Genomic DNA, 19,700 nt, shown 5'->3' with positions numbered 1-19,700 from the left:
TTACTATGCATTCTTATTTATCCTCTGAAGCTGACTTCTACTCGTGAAAGTGTTGGTAGTCTAGTGAATTATGTAGTTAAAACGGATAGCTCGTTTCTTTTCAGTCATTATTTAGAACATTTAATCCCTCCAGACCTATTCTTCCTGCAGCTAACGCCCATGCTTGTTTATATTTATGTAATATAGAAAGATTGAATTCCAACTATTTGATTTTTAAGAAAGAAGTTCTGGGAAATAAATGTAAGCCTTCATGGGAATAAATAAGTTATTAATTTATAGTGAAAAAGTTAATCTTTTATAAACTTAATTTTATAATGTAGATGTGACAGCATAGAAAAACTAAAGGCCCAGATACCCAAGATGGAACAAGAACTGAAAGAACCAGCACGATTTAAGGATTTTTACCAGTTTACTTTTAATTTTGCAAAGAATCCAGGACAAAAAGGATTAGGTAAGAGTTTTTTAAAATTATATTTGATGTTTCAGATATATTCAAATACATTGACAGTGTCATTTTTGTAATAGAAAGTTATGTGTTTTGAGCATAAAGTCATGAAAATACCAATTATTGAAAAAATAAGAAAAAGGGAACTTTTAATTAGAAAATACCATGCACACCCTTGGTGCCATATGTGAACCACTGACTTTTGTTTTATAAAAACTGCAGTCAGTATAGAAGATAGTTGTTAAAATTCCACTGACATTTACTTATGCATTCATTCATTCATTCATTCATGATCCCAAAGATATTTTAGGATCTTAGCATTTATAGAAATAACATTATAAGATTTCTGAGTCATAGAATGCCAGATACATTTATTCTTTTTTGTTATGATTTATTTGAAAACTATAAGGATGAAAAAGGAAATGCTTATCTTTCATAATCTTATTATCCAGAAATAACCACTGTAACAGTTTAGATCAATCCATTTATATTTGTACATTTGCTTTTGGGGATAGTTAAGGGATGTGAGAGTAAAAGATACGGTGTAATTTAGATACAGTGTAATTTGCAAATTACCTAAAGAGATTAGACAGTGCTAGTAGATAATTACAAAATCATAAGACCGTGTAGGGGTTTTAGAGAAAAGGAGAAATGAGTAAAAGCAGGAGTGGTTGGGAAATGCTTCCTGGACAAGGTGGGATATGAACTCAGGGATTTGGTGTTTGGCTGGACAAGGGAAGATAGAAGATATTCCAGTGAGAAGATAGTTATGAATGAAGGTCTAAAACTTAAGCAATGAGCTTGGCTTTGTGCAAGAGAGAAGTTGTTGGTTTGATTTTCATGGGAATGCTTGTTTGGAGATTATAAATTGGTGAGACACAAGAAGGCTTAATAACCAGACTTCTTTTGAAATCAGAAAGGGTTTTTGTTTTGTTTTTGGGGACTGGAAGGTTTGACGTGGAATTTGTGGGAAATGGGGACCCAGTGAAGATTTTGATGATGGTGATGACTTCCATTTAATGTGAGCTTTTAGTGTGCCTGGCACCGTGCTGACTACTGTACTGTACACATACTGCTTGTCTTGTCTGTATGTAAGTCCATTTCATGTTGCTGTAACAGAATACCTAAGACCTGACGTATAAAGAGATTTGTTTAGCTCATGGTTCTGCAGGCTAGGAAGTTTAAGGGCATGGCCCTGGCTTCTGCAGAATGCTTTTATGCTGCATCATAACATGGCAGAGAATAACAAAGGGAAGGTCTGTGAAGAGAGAGACCAAACAGGAGGAGAAGCCTCACTTCACAGTAACACACTCCAGGAACTACTCTGCTCCCTCTGGCAAGAACTCACAGTTGCAAAAGGAGACTAGCACCAAGCCATTTTTGAGGAGTCCACCCCCACGATTGAAACCCGGCCCACCAGGCCCCACCTTACAGCACCACCACAGGGGATGAAATTTCGGTATGAGTGTTGGTGGGAACAAACCAGCCGTATCCAGACCATAGCACTGCCTCATGTGAGTTTTACTGAGTTTTTTGAGTTATTCATTCTTTCATTCAGTAATTTACCACCTGCTGTGTGCTGTGCCAAATACACAGTCATACAGTGCTAGCTGTTTATCATCCTTAATTCGAAGATGAGGAAACTTAGGCCCAGGAAGTTTAAGTAACTTGCCCAGTAAAAGGTAGTGAGGTTTTTTTGGGGTTTTTGAAGCTAGAGTAGTTGAAAACGCTCACCAGGGGCCTTTTGCACTAATTCCTCTTTATTTTTTAAATTAGAGAGGGAGAAGTGTTGAGAAACAGGTTATGTGAATAGGGATTAGACCGAGGAAGTGATGGAAAGCTGGAGGGGAAGGGATAAATGTGTAGCATTTCTAACTCAGTGTGGCCCCATGAGTTACTAAACATGACTGAATTGATTAGAGTCATAAAATGTTTGTAAAGCAGAATTCTCAATAATAAAGCCTCCTTGCCAGCTTGAGTGTTCAGTATCGATTGGATTTTATTCTTAAAGGAAAAATCCTTGTTTTGCAAGCAAAATAAGCTGGGATACCTACAACTAGTTTCTCTGTCTGGGGCCACCAGTTAACTGGGATGTTTTTTCTATTTTTCTCTTTCCTTTCCACAGATAATCTGCTAAAGTCTTTGAATTTACCTGTATGTATTAAAATAATTATTTTGTCATATTTAGAAATGTACAATATTTTAATATGATTAAATATAATGTGAATGTCAAATGTTAATTGAAAGGGACTTAACCTGTTTCTTAGTTAAATCTCCACCCTTTATTGGAGCATAAAATAAATGCTGTTTTGGGTAAATATGTAGTTTTGATGCTGAATCTTAGTTTTTATTTTATGTGGTAAAAATTAAGCAAAATTAAATTTTTATAGCTATTGGATATATTAATATGGTAAACTGGAATTTTAGATTACAGGAAAAATTGAGAAACGTGAAAGCATTATATTTAAAAATTGTGTTTATTGTTACCTAGTAAGTATTGATCTTAAGAAAAAATGTAATATTTAATGGATGTAGAGTTTTTGTTTTGCGAGATGAGCATTCTGAAGATAAATTGCACAACAATGGGGATATACTTCACACTGCTGAACTGCACACTTCAAAAAGGTCAAGATGATAAACCTTGTTATGTGTGTTTAACTACAATGAAAATATTATTTAAGACCCCCTGCCATAACCATACAGTGTATAATACAAAGAATAAACTCTAATGTGGAATATGGACTTTAGTCAATAATAATGTATTCATATTGTTTCATCAATTATAAAAACTACCACACTAAAGCAAGATGTTAAAAACAGTAGGAACTGACTGGGGAAGAGAGAGGGAATATGGAAATCTCTACTTGCTGCTCAACTTTTTCATAAACCTAAATCTAAAAAAGTCTATTAATTAAAAAAAGAAAGAAAAAGTTTAGTAAGAGACAAATCACACTTTTTGTTTTGTTTTGCTTTGGTGTTAGGTATCAGGAAATGTAATGACTTGCTTATTTGTAGAGTTTAATTAAAAAGAAAACAGTTTTTTTAATAGCCTTTCTAAGAGTTCACAGGGCTCTTAAATTACAAGACTTGGCAGAGAGGAATTAGAAGATCATAGGAGAAGAGGTAAGACGCCCAAAACAAATTGGCAGAGAATGACCGCGACGGCACTGCGGTTTGTTTATAAATAGCTGCGCTAATGAAAATGAGAACCGGTGTTTTCCATGTTTTTTGTTTTTCTGTTTTGTTTTGTTTTCTGATGCAGGTCTTGCTCTGTTGTTCAGGCTGGAATGCAGTGGTGCGATGATGGCTCACTGCAGGCTTGACCTCCTGGGCTCAAGTGATCCTCCTGCCTCAGCCTCCCGAGTAGCTGAAACTATATAGGCAAGCCCCATCATGCCAGGCTAATTATTTTAATTTCTTGTGGAGATGGGGACTTGCTGTATTGCCCAGGCTGGTATTTTTTCACTTTCTATAACCTTATTTCTTAGAGGGTGCTTCCTCTATTGCCATCTGCTTTAGTAATCTGACTTAATTTTTTTAAAAATTTGTTTTAGATCTAGGATCTGGCCCTGTTGCCTAGGCTGGAGTGTAGTGGTATGATCATTGTTCACTGCAGCCTCAGACTCCTAGACTCAAGTGATCCTCCTGCCTTTGCCTGTGGAGTAGCCAGGACTACAGGCGTGTGCCACCATGGCTGGCTAATTTTTAAATTTTTTGTAGAGATAAGGACTCACTGTGTCGTCCAGGCTGGCCTCAAACTCCTGGCCTCAAGTGATCACCCTGCCTTGACTTCCCAAAGTCTTGGGATTACAGGCATGAGCCACCGCACCCAGCCTGTCATTTCTGATAATTGCCTGAATCTTAAATTTGAAAGGGATTTCGTAAGTCCTCTATAAAATTTAACCTACCCAAAGCAGCATCCTGACCTGACGCTCATTCAGCTTCTCCCTTTGAGCATGCAGGGACTGGGCACACACTGTTGTGGGAAGTTGCCCATTCCTATCACAGAGCAGCCTTACTTGTTAGGCCACAGTTCCTCCTTACTAAGCTAACACTCTGGTCTTTAGTACTTCCGCCATTACGCTTACGTGTCTTCCAGTGCAACACAGACCAAGGCTGAAAGAAAGATCTGCTAGCAGTTACCCCTGGTTTTTTTCCAGGCCAGCATTCTGGTTATTTTAACTGTTCTTTTTACAGGAGACATTTGTTATTCCCGCCACTCTCCCCCGAAACACATTTCCAATTTCTTTCAAGATAGAGCCCATAAAGTTGAACATTGTATTTCAAAAGGAGGCTATTTAATGTAGAATACTGTGGATCTGTTATTTTTTGTGAGACTATTCATTCTGTTCATTTGATCAAAGATTATGTTCTTTAGCATTTTTAGGGCCATACTGAACTTTTTTTTTTTTTTGAGACGCAGTTTTGCGCTTGTTGCTGAGACTGGAGTGCAATAGCGCGATGTCGGCTCACCACAACCTCTGCCTCCCAGGTTCAAGTGATTCTCCTGCCTCAGCCTCCCGAGTGACTGGGACTACAGGCATGCGCCACCATGCCTGGTTAATTTTGTATTTTTAGTAGAGATGGAGTGTCTCCATGCTAGTCAGGCTGGTCTCGAACTCCTGACCTCAGGTGATCCGCCCGTCTTGGCCTCCCAAAGTGCTGGGATTATAGGCATGAGCCAATATTGAACATTCATTAGACTAAAGTCTGTGGGTCATTTTCTTGTGAGCTGTGGTTCAGCTGGAATCTTACACCTTTACAATTGATTTGAACATCATTTGTTAAACATTTAGTCTAATATTTAGGAATAATTTTATAGTGTTTTGAGTATGATCATCTATATAATCTCATTTGGTTCTCATAACAACCCCTTTGGGCTAAGTAAAACCATATTATCTTCTCCATCATATAGATGAGGAAACTCATAGCCAGAGAGACTGATTTGTTAATAAAGTCACCTAACTGGAGAGTTGTTGGACTGGAACTGAGACTACATCTCAGGCCTTATGCCTCCACGTTCTGTGTGGTGGTGTTATGTTGTGCTACCTGTAGCTGTCCCTAAGTGAAAGTAAGACACTGTGGCTTTTGCTTGCTCCTGGTGAGTGGCGATTGTGGCTTTGGTGAAGAGCTCCCAGAAGGGCAACGTGCCTCATTCCAGGCCTCAGAAGCACCAGAATACATTTAGCTTCAAAAATGACAAGTTCACCTGGTGCTCACACCTGTAATCCCAGCACTTTGGAGGCCGAGGCAGGTGGATCACTTGAGGTCAGGAGTTCAAGACCAGCCTGACCAACATGGTGAAACCCTGTCTCTACTAAAAATACAAAAATTAGCTGGGTGTGATGGCGGGCACCTGTAATCTCAGATACTCGGGGGTGGGGGGTTGAGGGGGTGCTGAGGCAGGAGAATGGCTTGAACCTGGGAGTCAGAGGTTGCAGTGAGCTGAGATCGTGCCACTGCACTCCAGCCTGGGCCATAGAGCAAGACTGTCTCAAAAAAACAACACACACACAAAAACTTCATGATGGATTATGTCAACACTGTAAAGAAGTTCTTGAGTGGCGTGTAAAATATAGTAAATACAGACCACTATCAAAACCTTAAAAATGTGTTAAACGTTTACAAAAGACATTGGAGGATTCATATCACACAACGTCTAGACCACATGCCTATGAACTTGAAGTTTGTGCAAAACGTGGAAAGAAGAAGACATTGCTATTCCGTTCAGTAAAGAACCAGACAAAACAGAAAATATTGAAAAGAATCTAAGTTCCAGCCATAGAAGAAGCTGCAGAAGAAATGAAGAAAGTGATGATGATTTAGACTTTGATATTGATTTAGAAGACACAGGAGGAGACCATCAAATGAATTAATATCACTGTATTAAAAATCAATTTAAATTAGCTGGGTGTGGTGGCACACGCCTGTAATCCCAGCTACTCAGGAGACTGAGACCGAAGAATTACTTGAACCCAGGAGGCAGAGGTTGCAGTGAGTCAAGATCACACTCCAGCCTGGGCAACAAGTGAGACTCTGTCTCAAAAAAAAAAAAAAAAAAAGACAAGAATGTGAAATTCTGACCAACTTCTGACAATTTCACAAAAGATACTATGAAATCCTAATGAGGAAATCAGAAAACGCTATGGAAAAATAGATGAATTTTAGACATGAACAATAGAAATTATGTATGATGTATTACCAGATACCAAACTAAACCAGATTCAGAATTGATGGTTGTATAAGAAAAGAACTAAGTCATGTAAAAATAAGATGACATTGTTACATTGCCAGCCTCAAAAATTGGTCCTCAGTAAGTGCCTTTTGGTAAATGATCTCAGGTAAATGGCTCGTAGCAAAAGCCTCATTGCTTATGTTTGCTTGTCATAAAGCAAAAGCAGTATTTTCAAATAATGTCTAAGAAGCGTATATTTTTATTTGTATTTTTATATACCGCATCACATTGTTTTTAGCTTTTTTTCTTGTGAAATGTGCATACAGAAAAAAATGCACAGAATTTATATAGGGAGTGTAATGAATATAAAGGGAAGTTCATGCTTGAGACGGCCAGGCGAAGAGGCTGCCAGCGTCCGAAGACGCCAGCGAGGCTCTCACTCGGCAGTTCATCTTTCTTCCCAGAGTTGGAAATCATTCTTTAGATAATCACATTCTTATTTTTTTTTTACTAATCGTGTTTGTGTTTCTAAACAATATAAATTAGATTTGTCTGGGTTTTTAACTCTTTATTTTGAAAAATATCAAACCTACAAAAAGGTTGCAAAATAGTTCTCTGAACTTTTGCATTTTCTTCCCTTGGATTCCCAGTTGTTAGCATTTACCATATTTTCTTTGTATCTCAGTAGACGGCTGGACACACGTACTTTATTTGCTGAACAGTTTGAAAGTGCGCGAGCACTGGTTTTGAACCTTGTGTGAACAGACTTCTATATATGTTATTTTGCATCTTTTTCATTGTTATAAAATGTGTTGAGATTGAGTTCAAAAAAAGACATTGTGAATAGGATTTTTTTTTTAACTGTCCTCTATGAGAAGGAATTTGGTTAAAGTGAATAGGATTTTTCATCACGATTCCATCCTCCCTAGTGAGCTGGCAGCACTCTGTTTCTCTTAGGGACTAGGATTAGATCTGGTCTCAATTCATGTCCCGTTCATCCTGCATTCACCTGATGATGCGTTGTGAAATCCCATGTTATTCTTGTCGATTCTCTTGGAAAGAATAACATGGGGAGTATCTCTGTTTGCATTTCACATTTTACCGTAAGGACTTAAAGATTTATTTTCCCAGGATCTCAATTTTTTGCAATACTGTTTGTTACTAGGACTTGCTTATCTCTCTTTCTCTCTATTTTGCTTCCACTTGTTTTAACTGGTGTTCCTCCTTGATGCCTTATCACTGACCTTACTGTCTTTTCCAATACTGCTTCAGAATCTAAAATAACAATTCTAAATGATTTAAAATAATGATAATAGTAAAGACCGATACGTTGTTTGCCAGGTAGTATTATAAATGCTTTGTATATATTAACTCATTTTGTCCTTAGAAGAACCGTGTAAGGATAGGTACTATTATTATCTTCATTTTAAACTGAATCAAAGAGAAATCAGCCCAGTTGCCCAAGGTCACTGAATGGGTGGTAGAGTAGGGGTTTAAGAGACTAAAACTCATACTCTAAACTACTGTGTTAAACCACCTCTCTCTAGCTAAGCTGTTCTCTTCGTCACTTAGAAATTTATTTCTAAAGGGCATCTGTTCCTGTACCTGTGACAATTGACATTTTATCCTTGTTCAGTCTTAATGTATTTCAACTCTTGGTTATAAGTTATTAATCGTTCTGAGTTAAACTCTTTTTTTATTCAAAAACACTTGACTACTTACTCTGAGAGCATGAGTCAAGAGCATCTTTGGTCTGTCTGGGGTAGTTTGTAATCCCTTCAAAAAGGTTATAGTTTTTGAGCCTTGAAGAATGAATGCACGTTTTCAAGACCAAAGGAACAAAGCAATCATTTTAGGTTGAGGGCTTAGCATGCTCACTTGCTGGGAGGTGAAGGAACATTCCACCTTTGAGTTCATTTGACTAGAAGTGCAAATTTTATCAAAAAGTAATTGGAAATGATGGAAGAATTTTAACATGGAAGTGACATCAGATTCATGCTTGAAGGTCCATCTCAAAGCACTATGGTCCTTTGAAAGGAGTGAAAAGTGGGCTAGAAGAGAGATTGGTTATGGAGCTGTCCCAGTGATTTAGTTAGAAATGAAGAATATCCTAACATAGGCCTTCCCAGTGGGGATGGAGAAGAGACAGATTTAAAAAGTCCTTAGGGGCTGGGGGCGGTGGCTCAGGCCTGTAATCCCAGCACTTTGGGAGGCCAAGGCGGGCGGATCATGATGTCAGGAGTTCGAGACCAGCCTGGCCAATATGGTGAAACCCTGTCTCTACTAAAAATACAAAAAATTAGCCAGGTGTGGTGACACACACCTGTGATCCCAGCTACTCAGGAGGCTGAGGCAGGAGAATCGCTTGAACCCTGGGAGGCAGAGGTTTCAGTGAGCAGCGATCACGCCACTACACTCCAGCCTGGGCGACAGAGTGAGACTCCATCTCAAAAAGACCCAGCGCGACCACCACCAACAAAAAACATGCTTTGGTTGATTGCGTCTGATGAGGAAGGAAGGAGTCTTTCTCAGGGATTATCAACACTTTCAGGACACATTTGGGAATTGGTGGGTTTCTACTGGCCATGGGAAGGGGGAGCAGGGGTTTGGAGGTAGAGGTGGTGCTAATGAGAAGTTGTGTTTCATTGAGAAATACTGTAGAGGGTGGTGACACCGAGAGAAGGAAGAGCAGGTCTATAGAGGTAAGATAGGGTTCAGTTTGAGCCCTGCAGAGTTTAAGTTGTTTGTGGATACCAAGGTGAAGATGTCTTCAGGCAGTTAGATAAATGGTCTAGAATACAGAGATCGCTTTCAGATTTAGGGGCTGTTGGGGTGGTTGAATATGTAACATGAACAATGGCATAGGTTTGAAAATCTGAGGGAAATTAGAAAAGTGTGACACACAGTTAGAACACACCAACATTTGATGGATGAATGGAAGAAGAGGAGCACCAGGAATAGAAAATGAGAAGCCTTGATTGAAGAGGGGAAATCAGTAGAGTGCTTAGCATTGAAGCTGCAGGAAGTGACAGTTCTATCAGGAGGTATGCTCAATTCTCTCAGATACTGCAGAGGAGACATCAGAGTATTCGTTTAGTAACCAGAGGGTCTGATGACCCTTCAGAGTTTAATTTCATTGGGGTGGATGACAGGTAGACATCAGTTAATAGGATTAGAATGTGTGGGAAATGAGGAATCAGGACAATGAATGTAGACTACAAGAAATTCCCTTCTTTTTGAACTTTTTTTCGTGTGTGTGTGTGTGTGTGTGTGTGTGTGTGTGGGGTTTTTTTTTTGGGAGACAATCTTGCTCTGTCACCCAGGCTGGAGTGCAGTGGCACAGTCATGACTCACTGCAGCTTCAGCCTCCTTGGCTCTATCGATCTTCCTGCCTCAGCCACTCGAGTAGCTGGGACTACAGGCATGTGCCACCATACCAGCTAAGTCTTTTGCTTTTTAGTAGAGACCAGGTCTCACTGTGTTGTTCAGGATTACAGCCTGAACTTTGAAACACCATGTGCATACACGCTTGCTTTTGTCAAGTTCTTATTTGCTGTATCAGCTGACCAGTGGGCATTCGTAGGTGTCACGTGGTTTGTATTTATTTGAATATTTCATTGTCATCCTGATTTTATACAAATTAGTTGAAAAGGAAAAACATACCCTAGCAATTTGCTTAGTTCTCATAAATTTAATGCATTTAAAGTGAAGTGAATTAAGCACACTAATAACAGCAAATATTTAGTCTCAACTGAACATTTATGGCACTTAAACCAGACAATTGTATGTTGAGTTGGTAAAGAACAAAATTAAACAACCTGGAAGGAATATTGGGTATGGAGCTTTACAGATTGCATAGATTAAAAGGGAAGTGCCATTAGAAATTGGTGTTTTTTATATATGTATATATATATATATATATATATATATTTTTTTTTTTTTTTTTTGAGACGGAGTTTTGCTCTTGTCGCCCAGGCTGGAGTGCAGTGGCGCTATCTTCGCTCACTACAACCTCTGCCTCCTGGATTCAAGTGATTTTCCTGTCTCAGCCTCCCAAGTACCTGGGATTACAGGCACCCACCCACCACGCCTGGCTAATTTTTTTGTATTTTTAAATTTTTTGTAGAGATGGGGTCTTGCTATGTTGTCCAGGCTGGTCTTGAACTCCAGACCTCAAGCAGTCTTCCCACCTCAGCTTCCCAAAGTGCTGGGATTACAGGCATGAGCCACTACATGCAGCCTACAACTGATTTCTTACAAATCATCCGTTTTTGACAGTGAATTAGCGTCAGATTTACCCCCCTTTTTTTTTTGAGACACAGTCTTGTTCTGTTCCTCCAGGCTGGAGTGCCGTGGCATGATCTCTGCTCACTGCAACCTCCACCTCCTGGGTTCAAGAAATTCTCCTGCCTCAGCCTCCCAGGTATTTGGAATTATAGGTGCCCACTACCACACCCAGCTAATTTTTTTTGGTATTTTTAGTAGAGACAGAGTTTCACCATGTTGGCCAGGCTGGTTTTGAACTCCTGACCTCAAGTGATCCGCCTGCCTTGGCCTCCCGATGTGCTGGGATTACAGATGTGAATCACCACGCCTGGCCTACTCTTTGTTGCTTTTTTTTTTTTTTTTTGAGACGGAGTTACGCTTTTGTTGCCCAGGCTAGAGTGCAGTGGCGTGATCTCTACTCATTGCAACCTCCGCCTTCCGGTTTCAAGCAATTCTCCTACCTCAGCCTCCCGAGTAGCTGGGATTACAGGTGCACACCACCATGCCTAGCTAATTTTTGTATTTTTAGTAGAGATGGGGTTTCACTATGTTGGCCAGGCTGGTCTCGAACTCCTGACCTTGTGATCCGCCCACCTTGGCCTCCCGAAGTGCTGGGATTTCAGGTGTGAGGCACCGCGCCCGGCTCTTTATTCCTTTTGAAAATTGGAGCAGCACTTGCCCCAATTTTTGTCTTTCCTAGTCTCTCATGATTTCTTAGATTATGAAGAAGGTTTTGAGATGTCATCTATTAATAAAAAGACTTTCAAGTTACTTAGGATGTAAGTTTTCTTGTGCTGGAGAAGTAAATTCACCCATAAAAACTAGATACTTTCTTAATTACTTTAGTTCCCTGAAAGGATCGTAGTTCTCTGTCCCGTGATGAGTGTAGTTCTTTGTCATGCAGCATTATTGCTTCCCTACCCTTCTCTGCTCCATGCCCAATTAAAAAGTCATTTATATTGTCTTTGACAAACTTTAAAAAATTCTTAGTTTCTTAGGAATTTTAAGTTTTAGATGCATATTCTTAATGGTCTCTTTGTGGTCAGGATCAGTCAGTAAACAGTTTAGAGCATGAGATTACTTAGGATTGAGTAGCAGTCCTTCACTTCCCAACCTGTGGACGAAAAAGGCGGACGTCCGGGATTCTCAGCCGGGGCCAGGTTTGCCCCTCAGGTGATCTTCATATGGAGACATTTTGATTGTCACCAGTGTGGGGGTTGAATGGAGCTGCTACTGGCATGTAGTGGATAGAGGTCAGAGACATTGCTACATTTCCTGCAGCACACAGGACAGCCCCTACAGCAGAGTCATCTGGCCTGCAAGTTGGAAGTGCCCAGGTTGAGAAACCCTGATTACAGTAACCAGTATTTGAACACTTGTGAGCCAGTATGCTTAACTGCATTACCTAATCTAAAACACGGAATTCCCCTGTGAGGTAAGTGGTATCATTTTTGCCCTAAAGTCCCTGGTCATTTTTGAAGAAGGAGGATACAAACTTTGGACTCACTTGTATAGGAAATTTTTAATACATACGTATTCCGGATACAAGCTTTCTATTTTTGGGCTTTCTTTTGTTTTTGTGTGTATTTTTGTTTGTTTTTATTTTTATTTTTTGGAGGGACAGATGCTCGTAGCATTTAAGTATATAATTTGTTTTTAATATTTCAGATCTAGAAATGGCCATTGCCTACTGGAACTTAGTGCTTAACGGAAGATTTAAATTCTTAGACTTATGGAATAAATTTTTGTTGGTAAGTTCACATGTTCTGCAGTTCACTGTTTTCTCTAAGGTTCTGCCGTTTCAAGATAAATTAACATAATGTATTGGATATGGAGTGAGAAGCTTGATTCCCAGCATTTTGTTACACAGTTGTTTTGCATTCTTGTGTTTAGAATTGTCCAAACTTCTTCCCATCTCTTCTTAGTGATACAAATGTATTTTGTTTTTATTTTTTTAAATAGGAACATCATAAACGATCAATACCAAAAGACACCTGGAACCTTCTTTTAGACTTCAGTACAATGATTGCAGATGACATGTCTAATTACGATGAAGAAGGTAATGAAAATTTTTGCCACATCAACTTTTTTTAACCTGCTGTTTTATCTCTTTTTATCACGTACCCCTGAACTTCTTATGTACTTTCGTTTTCCTCAGAGTTGGATTTCCCTCTTCCGAGCTTTTTTTTTTTTTTTGAGACAGTCTCACTCTGTTGCCCAGGCCTGAGTGCACTGGTTTGAGCATGGCTCGTTGCAAGCCTTCAATCTCCTGGACTCAGTGATCCTCCTGCCTCAGACTCCCAAGTAGCTAGGACTGCAGGCAGGTACCACAACGCCTGACTAATTTCTTAATGTTTTGTAGAAGTAGGGCTCTTACTATCTTGTACACCTGGCCTCAAGCAGTCCTCCTGCCTTGGCCTCCCAAAGTGTTGGGATTATAGGCATGAGCCACCGTGCCCAGCTCCAAGCTTTTTTTAATGCTCTTCTGAATGTATGAAATACCTTCATACATTTACCAATCTATATTATTCTGCTTCCTTCAATTCCAACTCAGTATTCATGTCTTCCAGAAAAGCATGAGTAATTTTTATCCATGTTTTAGGTTTTCAGTTTACTTTAGCAACTGAAAGTTTACTTTTTACTTCTTGATGTGTTTTTATACTTATTTGTATATTTTTTCATTATCTGTTAGTCTTCTGTGTAAGCTTGATTGTAAACTCCTTAAGTTCAGTGACTTTGTTTTTTTTTTTTTTTTTATTTTAGAGACAGAGTCTTGCTCTGTTGCCCAGGCTGGACTGCAGTGGCGCGATCTTGGCTCACTGCAACCCCCGCCTCCTGGGTTCAGGTGATTCTGCCTCAGCCTCCTGAGTAGCTGGGATTACAGGCACGCGCCACCATGCCCGGCTAATTTTTTGTATTTTTAATACATACAGGGTTTCACCATGTTGGCCAGGCTGGTCTTGAACTCCTGACCTCATGATCTGCCCGCCTCGGCCTCCCAAAGTGCTGGGATTATAGCTGTGAGCCACGGCGCCTTTTTTTTTTTTTTTTTTTTTGAAACTTACTTCAGCTGCCTAGTATAGTATTGCTGGCATTCAGTAAATAGTCGCCGGTTGAATACTGTTCTGCTGTTTCTTCATATTTGTGTAAAGGTGGCACTACCATCCACTACTAGGACGTGCACTTTTATTTACCTTGGTTTCCTCATACGTACTTACCTAGCCCCACTGGAGAACCAGCAGGGTACCTGATGGAGCTATTTTTTTGAAAAACCCCCTGTGATCTTGGTGTCTTTAAAAGTGTCCTGGAATCATTAGGGCTAATCAAGGATGATGTTATTTCTTCATTTTCATTGTCATTTAGAATCTACCTTAAAAAGTGAACTGTTTAATCCTGCGTATGTCTAATAATGGTGCCTTCTGTTAGGGTTTACACACAAATGAAGAGCTTTCTGACTTGGGGATGGGCCTGTGAATGTGTAGAGGCATACATACATGTAATTTACACCTTTTAGTTATGTATTAGCATGAAATAGGATGGAATTCCACACTTCCTGTTAATTTCCTTTGTGAGATTGCCACAGAATGCTGGCAAATGTGTTTTTCCTCTCATGCCTTCAGCACTGGCAGCATGCTGTCATATCAGGCCTGTCCTTTGGCTGCCAGTTTTGACCGAATTACTTCCATTGCCTGACTGCAGTGGCCTTCAGAAAATCATATTATTGATTGGTTGCCAGACAAGTTATTTTTTATCACTCAAGGAACAACCAAATATTGGCGTAATCAATCACGAGGAATATAAGGAATATTTGGGGTAAAAACTCCAAAAAGTTTGAGTTTTGAAAGACATAATCATTGGTAATAGATAAGAATGATATACTTTAATGCTTTTGTGAGGAAGTTTTAAAGAAAAGGATTCTACTAAAATGTTAGCCTTATTTCTCTTTTCTTCTCCCTGCTCTTTCTTTCATATTTTTTCTTTTTTCCAGGAGCATGGCCTGTTCTTATTGATGACTTTGTGGAATTTGCACGCCCTCAAATTGCTGGGACAAAAAGTACAACAGTGTAGCACTAAAGGAACCTTCTAGAATGTACATAGTCTGTACAATAAATACAACAGAAAATTGCACAGTCAATTTCTGCTGGCTGGACTGAACTGAAGATCAATCCTCACAATTCAGACAGAGGGTTGAGGCAAAACTTTAAGGACACATCTTGGACCATGTCGTATTTCATTCTTCTAATGGTGGCTTGGGCTTGTCTTCTAGTCTGGCCGCTCTAAACATTTATAATTCCAACATGGTGGATTTCATCTTCTATCTGTGGACCATCCTAGTTTATTCTCCCATAAGTCTTAGAAGCTTTATGGTGATTATTTTGAGGTTTTCATTCTCGCATAAAGCACAATGCTGTCTTCATCAGAAAACAGTTGGCATATGAATTAAACATATGAACATCACAAAACAATTTATAAAAACTTCTTAAATATACGCTTTGGGCTAGTTGCAAAGACTATGCTAATAGCACTTCCAATGAGAGGGATACATTTAAGTGTATGGATCTGGAAGGGTGTTTTGGTTTGGGGGGAATTTTTTTTTTCCTGGCAAATCACGTGTTGTTGATGTGACTAGAGGATCTGATGAAAAACAATGTCAGAATAACCAACATGAAAATCTTTTAGGATAACTTGGTGCCTACCTGAAAAATGTATTGTGTTTCAGACTCTTGATTTCAAAAGGTTCCACAGAACTAGTCTGTGCTTACCTTACCCCTGTTTATATATCGTTGCCCTACAGGGAGCTTTTATTTAGCACATGTCTGCATAATGTTAGATTCTACTCCTGTCTACGTTATGCACTACATAATTGGACTTCATTATGCTTTTGAAATGCTTATCTGCCTGTCGCATAAGTTAAACTATTTAATTTGTTTTGAATGTTTTGGATTGCTACACAATACAATATTCTCAATTTAGGCATGAGGGTTTATTTTTTGTTTTGTTTTTACTTTTTTTTTGTCATCGCACTATGGAACACAAATGAAATTCTCTATAATTTATAAGAAGATAGTAGAAGTAAAATTTTGAAAATGGTTGGATGAGCCATGAAGTTCAATCTTTATGATACAGGTACTGCTCTTTCAGACAAATAGTCCATTTTCGATGACTTCTTATTTTGTTGAAATTGCTTTAACTGCTAATCACTGTGGTTGCCAAATATTTACTTTAGGAGCAAAGATTTTCAAACAAGCATACATGATGCAAAATACCAATCTGGCTTCTAGTCTCTTTACTGTTTTTGTTTCACTCAGATTAGCTCAGTTTTCTCATCAAAGCAGAATGCTGTCTTGTATGTATTTTTTTCATTACAAGACCCATGAGCTGCTTTTATGCTGAAAATGGTCATTTCTCTGTTCACTTACTGACACGTGAAGAAGGGTTTTTTGCTTTCTTGAACATTTCCGTAAGGCAGGCTAGAAATGTAATACTTCAAATGGTAGGTGATTGTGGTCTTTTGATAGGAATAGATTGTGCTTGGTATATCCAGGTACTCTGTCTAAGGTCTAGGATTGATATTAACAAAGGAATGTACTTCAGAATAGCAGTACATTTTATGCAAACATGGAAATTATTTTAAGAAACAATGACATATTAAAACTGCTTTTAATTTACATGATTTTGAAACAGACTAGAAAGCTTTCCCTATGGACATATTAATATTCTAATCATAACTTTAATTCATGAATGCAGTTTTACCAAAAGAAACATGTGAAAATTTCTATTCAGGCTACTGGAATTGGTTACTAAAACAAAAAGGAAAAAGTAATCCTGCTGCTTTCAGTGGTTCCCGATTTCATTTTTGTAAATATAAAGAGGAACTTCAATTATGAGAAATTTTTAAAAGAGATATATATCTATATATCTATATATGTACTGTTTCCTGTCTTGAAGATTTTGAGTTATGGTTATTGTATTCAGATTGATTAATTCTCATATGCTGTGTTTTGAAATGAGATCCCATTAGCTTTTTTTTTTTCCCAATATAAAGTGTTTTCTTTAAAAGTCTGATATTGGTTCGTGGCCTAGTGCCTTGGATTTTACGTATTTTTCTTTTTGAATGCAAAACCTTTTCAACAAAATAGTGTTTGTCATCAGGTTGGTACTAAACATTTATAATTACTGTGTAATTATAAACAAAAATACATAAAGCTTTGAATATGTAGCATAAAAGTTAAGGTTGTTCACTATGATGGCATCTTAGAATTAAACAACTTTTACTAGGGCTGAAAAGAGAAGACTGATTTAATGTGGTATGATTATTCTGAAGATAAATGTCTGCTTACAGGGAATATTTTGTACTAAAAAATGATTACACATATGGCTGTGTGTGTGTGAGTCTGTGTCTGCGAGAGAGCCAGAGAGAGTGAGAGAGATTGACAGAAAGGGAGAGACACCCCCCCCCTTTGAACTGCTTTAATTCCTAAGTGTTTCAGTCCTCATTTCGGTCAGCTCCCCATGCTGATTCTTTGTTTTCAACTGAACCATAGGTACAGTTTCCTCCTTGCCAAATGTCAAAACAGGTACACATTTTAAAATGTAATGCTTTTTAAATAGTAAAATGTATAAAATTAGAAGTGCCCACATATTAAAAATACTTGAGATGAAGATAATCTTTAGTGAGTATCACCTGCATATTTCTGTAAGTTCGATTGTGTTTCTTACAGTCCCTGTCGTATTACCAACAGAGGCAATAAAAGCTTCAGTGAAATTGCCATGACTAAACCTTTCACATATTTCAGTGTATTTTTTTATAGATTTAAAATATACCTGAGAACTTTTCCAGGAAGAATAACTGTCATGGAAAGAGCATTGTAATGGCATGTTTCAGGGAGAAAGGCCATGCAGGGCTTGTTCACTACATTTAAAATGTTTACAACTCTGTCGGGCTGCTCGATTAACAATACCGGACTCGTGTAATATGCCATTGTAAGTACATGTCCTTCCTTAGACTTTTAAAAAGTTTTAATGAGAGAAAGTAAATTTACTCGGCAAAATAACATGAGAAACATTTTACATAGTATCTTTACTGGGGAGTTCTTATTTAAGCAAGGTACACTATTTTTTCCTCAGAAAGACTTGAAGTGTTCATTTATTTTTTATTTGATGGTAAGATAGTAGTAGCTAACTTAATGTACACTTTGCTTAGGTTTTGAAACATGTTACTATTAAGACTACGTATTGTAAAACTTCTGTAATTTTCACATACGAATGACAGGAGAAAGTTAAACTTAATTGAAGGAGCTTTGGAATAAAAAGAAAGTGATGCTGGGGAGATTTACCATGGTTCACAAAGTATGCCTTTGTAAAACGGAATCAACTTTTAGCAAAAATATGCAGTTCTAAATGTTAAATTGTGTATATTTAATAGAAAATACTTATCTGGCACCTCAGCAGTTTTCTTTAAATGTTACCTTATACTTTTAACAGTATGATTTATATTGAATATTTAGATGTTTTCATAAGATTTTATCAAATTTGATGATGTAATGATAAAATGTTTTTAAAATGTGAACTATTTAACATAAATGAGGACACAAAACTGAATTGTGATTTCTATATAATGTGATAATTAGGGTTCAAATTATGAGTCATGATTTAATGGATTATAAATGAGTATATTTCTGAACTCTTTACTGCCTCCATTTTTACAGTCATAATATAGCAATAATTTCTATTTTTATTTCATAGAACTGTGGTGACGTTATTTATCATGACACCTTTGTCGTTGACTTCTGAGGGAAAGGGGTGTATATTTTGTAGTTAAGATAAATTATAAAATTCCTGATAGTACAGATGCCCTTCTCCAGGTTTATCTTTGCTATTTGTTGCCATTTTTCTTAAATATTTGCTTTATTTGTACCTGATTTCTGGAGGCAAATAGTGCTGTTTTTTCAAACTCGTAATACAGTTACATAAATGATTTTACCAGAGCATTCTTGCTATCTTATTTTCTTTCCCACCTGTTGAGTAAGTAGCATTTCTTGCTCACCAACTCATTTATTTGACAACTTTTCGCTAGGTTCAATGTTTCCTATTAATGTGTTTTTTAATTTTCCTTTGGTTGATTTTTAAAAATCTGTCACAGGAAAGTTATGATAAAAGATGTGTAGCCTTTGTAGTAAGTGGAATTCCCAATAAGTAATGTCTTTATGGAGTTTTAAAGGGAAATTATTTAAAGGGAATCGTGTTATAGTTGTCCATTTCTTAAATCGAGATTTTAAGTGTGTTTTAAAGTGTATCCCAAGTTTCTGTTTACTTACAAGTGCTGCATGCTTGTTTTAAGTTTTGTAGTTGCACTGTGCAGAAATCATGTATGTAGCTTGTCATCATTTAGAGCCTTGGTCTTCAAGCTGTAACTTGGGGCTGCTGTCCTCCACGTGGTGGGGCCGTAGCAGGCAGGCCCTTTCCGCTCCTCGATAGCTTTCTACTCGGATCTGTCGTAGGCTGTTAGTGTTGATACCAGATTTGGTTTTGGGGAATATAGTTTAAAAAAACTTTTTTTAAATGATTGGCTTTAGAGGGACTTTTACCTCTTTGGCAAATCTGTCAGTGGAATGGAAAGAAATGGAGTTAACTGAAATCAATGTCAGCTTAAGCATTGAAGGCAGCACTGCTTTGAAAAGAAGAGTTTTGAACCCACGGAGTGAAAACAAAGCCTGATTTGAAAGAGTGAAGCGTTTGAAACTTAGGGGCAGCACGTGAGTGGCTTAATGAGCAAACAAAAAATACTCATTGTATATTTAAAGAGTATGTATT

General features: G+C 38.0%; 1 protein-coding gene across 2 annotated transcripts in view; it reads left to right on the top strand.

Annotated features, from left to right (window-relative positions):
• DCUN1D1 (defective in cullin neddylation 1 domain containing 1) overlaps positions 1 to 18,875 on the top strand; it is a 37,266-nt gene extending 18,391 nt beyond the window's left edge. For both annotated transcript variants that reach the window (XM_021674508.2, XM_012457077.3), the window contains exons 4-7: positions 321 to 451; positions 12,555 to 12,637; positions 12,849 to 12,945; positions 14,875 to 18,875. In XM_021674508.2, the coding sequence (XP_021530183.1) occupies positions 321 to 451; positions 12,555 to 12,637; positions 12,849 to 12,945; positions 14,875 to 14,954 (391 nt within the window). In that variant the 3' untranslated portion in view covers positions 14,955 to 18,875. The remainder of the gene's footprint in view (positions 1 to 320; positions 452 to 12,554; positions 12,638 to 12,848; positions 12,946 to 14,874) is intronic.
• The last annotated feature ends 825 nt before the right edge of the window (positions 18,876 to 19,700 follow it).

Source organism: Aotus nancymaae, unplaced genomic scaffold (assembly GCF_030222135.1).
Source record: "Aotus nancymaae isolate 86718 unplaced genomic scaffold, 86718_ANA_hifiasm-v0.15.2.pri h1tg000067l, whole genome shotgun sequence".
Classification (NCBI taxonomy): domain Eukaryota; kingdom Metazoa; phylum Chordata; class Mammalia; order Primates; family Aotidae; genus Aotus; species Aotus nancymaae.
The sequence above is the reverse complement of the archived record's forward strand: the minus strand, read 5'-3'. Positions and strand labels throughout refer to the sequence as shown.